This window comes from Adiantum capillus-veneris, chromosome 19 (assembly GCF_014529385.1).
Source record: "Adiantum capillus-veneris isolate H3 chromosome 19, ASM1452938v2, whole genome shotgun sequence".
In the NCBI taxonomy this organism is placed as follows: Eukaryota; Viridiplantae; Streptophyta; class Polypodiopsida; order Polypodiales; family Pteridaceae; genus Adiantum; species Adiantum capillus-veneris.
In genome coordinates, this window is record NC_140949.1 from 128,926,364 (window position 1) to 128,933,763 (window position 7,400).

General features: G+C 43.1%; 2 protein-coding genes and 1 pseudogene across 3 annotated transcripts; all 3 read right to left on the bottom strand.

The window, feature by feature from the left end:
• Window positions 1-611: 611 nt before the first annotated feature.
• LOC147434858 (uncharacterized) lies at window positions 612-1,679 on the bottom strand. 2 transcript variants are annotated; one of them, XM_086491257.1, is made up of 3 exons: window positions 1,606-1,679; window positions 1,121-1,180; window positions 612-970 (listed from the first exon to the last, which is right to left on the bottom strand). In XM_086491257.1, exons 1-3 carry the CDS (start codon window positions 1,677-1,679, stop codon window positions 904-906), a joined length of 201 nt encoding a protein of 66 aa, XP_086347383.1. In that variant the 3' UTR covers window positions 612-903. The 2 variants fall into 2 exon arrangements, 1 of the variants encoding a protein (XP_086347383.1); XR_015185395.1 differs by lacking the exon at window positions 1,606-1,679 and having other exon boundaries at window positions 612-996; window positions 1,121-1,257.
• Window positions 1,497-4,462, bottom strand: LOC147434859 (receptor-like protein kinase THESEUS 1 pseudogene; annotated as a pseudogene).
• Window positions 4,449-5,122, bottom strand: LOC147434860 (uncharacterized). Its single transcript, XM_086491256.1, has 3 exons — window positions 4,849-5,122; window positions 4,680-4,747; window positions 4,449-4,593 (listed from the first exon to the last, which is right to left on the bottom strand). Exons 1-3 carry the CDS (start codon window positions 4,861-4,863, stop codon window positions 4,449-4,451), a joined length of 228 nt encoding a protein of 75 aa, XP_086347382.1. The 5' UTR covers window positions 4,864-5,122.
• Between the last annotated feature and the right edge of the window lie 2,278 nt (window positions 5,123-7,400).

Consider the following 7,400-nt stretch of genomic DNA (forward strand, 5'->3'; position numbering starts at 1 on the left):
GAAGTGCTTTATCGTTCTTCCTTTGCGTGCATTTTACTTACGGAAGTGAGATGAGAGGTTGTCTTGCTAAGCTCTTGTGAGATAAAAGCCTCATTGAGCTGCTCCTTGACACAACACAAAAATTAAGATCTCCCTTATCTTCTTTAATTCTAATGGACATTGACATGAAAACTTCCACTCAACCCTTGGGATACATTTAATATTTTGCTATAATTTTCCCTTTGCTATATTTTGCATCCCAAAGTACATTTAGCATCACTACATCAAACCAGAACATAGTGTTAAAAGACAAATATAAAGATCACAATATCCACAAATCCTGAAAGTCTAACAATCCAGAGGTATAATTATCCAACTTGAGAAATAAGTAGGGGACACAGAATCTTATCATGCACCAAAATTTATAAGAGATGAAGAATCTCATGTAATCACAACTTAAACAACCAGAAGATAAAATTCAACCAGCGAAACTCAGTAACATAGAACTTTGGAGTTGAACCCTGGAGAAGAAGAGAGATTCTTACATCATAGGAACAATCCCAAAAGACCTCAAAGATCTATCCGACAAGTTTTGAACTCAAGACCTGTTACTCCACAGGTAGAGAGAGAGAGAGAGAAATGAAATGAAATTTTATATTAACGTCTTCAAAAGGCCATAATGACCTATGAGACCAGAAAGTTACAAAGTGGTGGATCTGATACAAAGTCAGAGTAACAAAATAACCTAACAACAGTACAAAACAAAGATATATACTATGGGGTCCTAAGTTGATCAATGTGAACCAAGAAAAAGACCAAGCAAAAAATGGGTGGCTTGTTGGGATAGCTGAATCACAAGAGATCTAGCATCGGTCGTTGGCGAATCTCATCAATTTCCTCCATGGTTAGTAGTCTAACAGGGCGTCATGCATGTCTGGCCAGCGTGCTCCGAATTTCTGTCGTAGCCTCCGTCAATGCTGTGTAGTTATGTCTATGCAAATCATGACACATCAACATCTTGCATGGCCCACTAGAACTAGTCAAATGCAAACCATTCATTTTCCAAGAAACAAAGAGAGAGAGAGAGAGAGAGAGAAGAAGAAGAAGAAGAAGACTTTTAAGAGAGAAGAATTGCACATACCTAGAGAATCTGGCATAACGTCCATGGCAAAAGCCTATCCATTCATTGCAATGCACTGCTCTGGTCGCCCTCCAAAAACACATCAAAGCACATACAAAATACCATACATGGCAAAGCCTATCCATTCACTGCAACACACTGCTCTGTTGATAAGAGCAGTGCCTGCACACAAACTTATCAAGCACATCTGAGCACTTAGCTCTCTTACCACAAACACCGCAAAACTCGCACAAAAGAAAAAAAAAGCCCGATATCCAGCCAAGTGAGTCACACCTCCCATGACAGCACCACATCACGCTCCTTGAAAGCCGTGGAACCTTGTTGAAGTAGTATTACAAATTCATGTACTACGGCCATCTCAACCATATCCAAAAAATAATTAAAAAATGGAGGGATGAAACATATTGCCTAGAACCATGTACAGCTCCAGCTACAAAGCATAGACAACGAAACAGACTGGTTACCTTCTGAGGTGAGAGACGTACCCAACGTAAGAGCAGTCCCTCACGTCTACCAAAATCAGCTCATGCAGAGCAGAGGGCCTTTGCAATATATCCATCACTGGCCCTGCATTAGCCCCTACGAGATCTTGAGTATGGCAGACCCTTCCCCCTTCCTCTACTTCCCATTCGGCCGTACCATGCGCGAAAAGACTGCACTCATGGTGGCATCCTCCTGCTCTTCGTCATTATCTACAAAGCTGCGATTGATCTCCACACTCTCCTCCCATTCTTCCCGCACAGGCGGCAGTATAGGAAGTTCTGAAATTCGATCTGCGCTTTCCTCATGCACGCTGCGAGCACCTGCCGCATCTTGCAACTGCAGACAGTACTCTAAGTTCCAAAGAACCTGCCCCATCGGAGGCCTACTAATGCCATCCTCTGCTAAACACTTCTCTGCCGTTTCTCCGAATTTGGATAAGGACTCCATGCTGATGGAACCAACCAAGTGAGGATCGATGATCTGATCCAGCATGCCCTTACTCTGCCAATGCATTGCCCATTCAGCTATGTTTACTTGATCTCTTGGAAGGGCAGGATTGATAGCAGGCCTCGCACATAACACCTCCATGAGCACAACCCCAAATGAATATACATCAGACTTCTCAGTAAGCTGCTGCCTTCTGAAGTACTCAGGGTCCAAATAGCCAAAACTTCCCTTGACTGCTGTGCTAACATGAGTCTGATCAAGAGAAGGGCCCGTTTTGGATAGGCCAAAATCGGACACTTTGGCAACTAAGTTCTCATCAAGAAGAATATTTGTAGTCTTCACATCTCGGTGGATGATCGACTGAGTTGCTCCTGTGTGAAGGTAATGGAGACCTCGAGCAGCCCCTATACAAATCTCTAGCCTCTGCCTCCATGACAATGGAGACAAGTTGGCCCCATAGAGATGACTCCTAAGGGGCCCATTGGCCATCAATTCGTACACCAAAACCATCTCTTGATTCTCCTTGCAGTAGCCAATCAACGACACCAGATGGCGGTGTCGTAATTTGGATAGCATCTCAATCTCTGTTTGAAACTCCATTATACCTTGCTCTGACCTCGGATTACCTCTCTTAATAGCAACTGTTATCCCATCATCCAGTTCTCCTTGGTATACTTTGCCAAAGCCGCCTACCCCAATGACGAGAGTCTCATCGAAGTTGTGGGTAGCTTCTAGAATCTCTGAGAATGAGAAGATACGCCCCATGCTTGATTGTGCTGATGATGCATAGCTGCCAGCACCACTCACAACTGTAGTCTTGCTCACTAGACTTATGGAGTGTCCCCCGTGCATTGGAAGGGGTACCCAAGATGATGTAGGCTGCTTCACAACTTTAGCTCTCTGTCTACAGAAGCAGCAAATGGCAAGCATCACCAATGCAAATGCTGCCACACCCCCCACCACACCGCCAACTACAGGTGCCAGTTTTGTTTTTGAATCTGAAGAAGGCGACACTGTCCCTGCTGAAGCTCCATCTAAGCTAAGCTGAGAGTTGTTCAGCTTCCATATCTCAATGCCATTCGCGATAGCTGCAGACGTTTGCGGCGATCCACTATTTGGAGGAGAGCCTGCTTGCACCCAAAGGCTAGTATCACTCAGTACTGTAAGAGAAAAATCAACAAAGTACACTCCATACTGCCCCACTGTCAGCCCTAAATCCAACGTTGTAAATGCAGTCTGGTTCTGCAAATACACATTGAAAGCCCTTTTCAAACCTGTACTATATTGCAATTCACAAAAATGTAGCCTTATCATGTAAGTGTAATCTGCAGCAATAGGAAAACTCCAAGTAAGATTTAAAGCTTCTGCATTTGTAGCTTGAGGCAAATCTACCACTACTGCAGTACTATACACAATAGGGGGGGCTATGAGCTTGCTTGTTTTAGGACCATAGTGTATGGAGACCAAATCAGCTTGAATTTCTGTCCAACCTGCATCCACAATAAGATTGCTTTTATGCCCAACCCATGTTCTATAAATACTTGGAGTGTCATTGACCGGCGTGACAAGAGGTCCCCCCACATTTACTCTGTGCATGGTCTCCATAGCCATGGAAGGCAAGCCGATGGAAGATGGGGAATTCACCCCCAGAGCGCTAACACTATCCACAAAAATGTCAGGACAAGACACCACTTCCATGGCATTGATGAAGGCGTACGACGAATTACTGCTCGGAAGAAAGGATATCACCAATGACTTTTCTGTGACATTGATATTATACTCTTTGAAGACAAAGCCAGAGCTTCCTCCATAAATGGATGGGCTGGAGATTATGGTATCGGTGGCAGGTTTAAAATTGGAAAGAAGGGTAAAGTCCCCTGCTAACACAGAGAAAGATGCCGATGAAGGGTTAAAATCCTGATGAGCAAAAGGGAAGAAGTACAGCCGAACCCAATGACGGCCGCCCTGTGAGACCTTGAATGTATAGCTCCCTCCCTTTGGAAAGATGCGGGCCGTGTTGAAGAGGGACCCAATGCTGCTGTTAGTGCTCGAAATAGCAACAGAGTCTTGAGATGAGGACGAAAGCAAGCCAGAAACTGTGGAATCTCCCTGCCATTCCCTGGTGTCATAATTGGTATTGTTTTCTGCACCACACTTGATGAAAAAAGTGTCGGGAGGATTGTAAGGATTCTGTGACCTTGCAAGCTCTATCACCATAAGGAATGACCATGAATACAGCAGAAGCCACATCGAGAAAGAATGAGGAACCCCCATCATAATCTTGAGAATGGAAGTACGAGTCGACCAATGTCAATGAGTAGGGCTCTGATACGATCTTAGCTCAACCCATGCAATGCCGACCTCGCCAAAGTAGATCTTAGAGGAAGCAACAGTAACTCTAGGCTGCTATTACCAACTCTTGCAAGTTCCCCATGTAGTTCTCTGTGTGGACCACTTTGTCAGTAAAATATGGTGACGAAATCCGATAACGATTGACAAGAACGCCTAATGGAAAGCGACCACTTGGCTCAACAGTTACCACTCTGCTCACTGATGCAGTAAACAACCGGACTGCGGTCCCTGTTCTTCTTGGACTTATAGGCGGCAAGAAGCAGGACAATTTAAGGACCTTGTGCTGCTAGAGCAAAGGTACATCAAATGGCAAAAGCAGAGAAACCCTCTTCCCTTCTTTCCTTCCTGACCAGGATTAGCACTCTTCAGAGACAGATCCTGACCCAGATCCAAGCCTACAAACCATGAGCAACAGCAAGGAACAAGAAGGGAGGAAGAATCCACACCTGGGGTGAGCCCATCAAACAGGACCTCTGCTCGTCACATGAAGACGGAGAGGATGCAAGGTCTGCAGCTTTCCATGAAACCTGCGGGTGCTCAACAGGGGCATCTACAATACCAAATCTTTAGCTGGCAGAGAGCTGGCTAGAATCAGGAAGAGGTGGGTTTTCCTTTAGAAAGGCGTTCTTTCTTGTATGTGTGTCTGTATTTTTGTAAGAGTGAGTGAAAGAGAGAGAGAGAGAGTGTGCGTGTGTCTCTCTCTCTATATCCAAATAGTCAACACTAGGTTGTTTACTACCCCTTTCAAAACGCTGTAGCCTGTATTCCTAACCTCATTCTTTTCAATTTATTAGAGCAACACCACCAACGTCATGATCTGGGATTGGAAAACAACATCTCACCGTCCAGACAATGTGACAAACTTGCTTTGATCCACCACTTTGAAAAAGGTAAAGCTCAGATGGTAAAGTTCTTCAATGGTGTCCTCAAGGTTCACGGTTCAAGCACCGTCTCCTGTATAGCAGTCTTTATGGAATTGTGGTGCGCTGCCGACGCAGTCCACTGTTTTCGAATTGGATGGGCGCGATCTAAAGAGCCCAACACTTGCCTAACTCCCCTGAAAATCACGCCGCAAATATAGTTTCGACGACAACAAAGAAATTGTGTGTAACAAAAGCGGCCGTGAATGGGAGGCCACACCAAATGGAACATTGCAACTAGCCAGGGTTGAACCAAGATCTAGCAGCGACGATTACTAGCTGCACGTAGCTAACCGCCTCGCCAAGGGGCTTGTTGTCTCCCAAAGCTAGACCTTTAACAACACCAAGTTAAGGGGCCAATGGTCCCTCCACAGGACCCAGTTTTATTAGTGGGCCTTTTACCCTAAGATTAACAAACGCCATGAGACTTACGTTGTGCACAATGCACCCATGTACACTTCCACATTGAAAGAAAGCCTCGAACCTAGTAAGAATAACTAGATGATTTAATTGTTTGGTGGAAATGATTTTGCATTCATGTCTTTTGTCCAATCATGAAGTATTGTTCTCCAAGTCTTGCAGGCATTGTTGCACCAATATCCCTTAAATCTGGAGCTTCTATCAGTCAGTACAATGAAAGGGAGAGCATAATGGTGCTTGTGTGAAGCGTGCTCTTTGTTGATATCACCTTTGATGTGACATTGAACACTTTAGAGACCAGTTTTTGAGCTTAGGTTGTGGAGTGGTGCACATGCCACACGGTGGGTGACTCATCCTCTACTGATGGATGCATAGTTATGGTGTTTGGAGAGCTAAGAGGTTGATTATATGAGTTGGGGTTGCGACAAAATTTTTAGCCCTCCCCAATTCCACAACATTCAGAGTACAAACCACATGAGATCCCACCATCTTCACTATGCACCCCTCACGTTATTGCGATGTTGTGTATGTGGTGAGTTAGAGATTGCCTTATGATAGTCATGCCCTCTAGGAACTCTAAGCATCATGTGGTTCTGCAATGATGAACATGCTCTCAAGATTTCTTGGATGAGGGAGATGATCTTATAGAGATTGACTAGGAGGGAAATTAGGAGATGGTTAACTACCATATTCTTTGGTGGACAAAGTGGAAGATTTCGCTCCAAGAGTCAACCATAGATGACGTGAGGTCTATGATGCTCATATATTGTGTTGCATTGTACAGTATACAGTGTGCATATAATATGCCTTAATTGGGTGTAATATATAATATCTCATATTAAACGGACGTATTATAATATGGTGCCACATCAGCAAAAAGATTGTCTTGAAATATAGTGTGATCAAATTATTGGATTCCATCGAACTAATGTTCGATCAAAACAGGCTTTTCTATATAGCAAGCACTAGCGGGATTTTTACTATTGTGGGCATCTTTCTAATAGCTTTGCCTTAAGCTCACTACAAAGGTGAACTATAAAACCCAAAAACAAAAATAATAATAACATTTTTTGTAGTAATTATTCTAAACATAAAAAATAAAAGAGGTAGTTTTAAAAATAAGATGAGCAATTAAAATTAAAAAATTTCAATTTGATAGTTTAGATAAAGTGTAGTGAATAGAAATGGGATAATAGAGCCTTGTGTAGAATTTCACTCACACTTGGAAGTAGATTAGGCAGAGTAAATTTAGTGATTTGCCATGTGTAGAGAAAATTCACACTTGGAAGTGATTTAAGTTAGCTTAAATTAGTAGCTAGCTTTGTGTAGAGACATGCTCACACCTGGAAGAAACTTAGGTAAATTTATTTAGTGGTTGCCTGCCAAGTGTAGAGCAATGCTCACACTAGAGGTGATTTAGTTAGGTAGATATAGTAATCTTGCCTTGTGTAGAGTGTGACTCACACTTTGAAGTGATTTAGGTAAGGTAAATATGGATTACTTGCCTTGTGTAGAGTTTGACTCGCACTTGTAAGTCATTTAAGTAGGTTTAAGAGATTTAAGATTGCTTGCCATATGTAGAGTTTACTCATACTTGGAGGCTATATAGATATAGATTAGGTGATTACTAGTCATGTGTAGAGTGAAAGCTCACACTT

Bases quoted from the DNA above. Each gene is read 5' to 3' on its own strand.
- LOC147434860 (XM_086491256.1), bottom strand. The intron at 4,594-4,679 runs GTCCTTAAATTG...ATCAGTGAGCAG, and splicing joins CTTTGCTCTAGCAGCACAAG to AGTGGTAACTGTTGAGCCAA.
- LOC147434858 (XM_086491257.1), bottom strand. From the start codon at position 1,679: ATGGATATATTGCAAAGGCCCTCTGCTCTGCATGAGCTGATTTTGGTA. The intron at 1,181-1,605 runs GTACGTCTCTCA...GAGGGCGACCAG, and splicing joins AGGGACTGCTCTTACGTTGG to AGCAGTGCATTGCAATGAAT. The intron at 971-1,120 runs GTATGTGCAATT...TGATTTGCATAG, and splicing joins CGTTATGCCAGATTCTCTAG to ACATAACTACACAGCATTGA.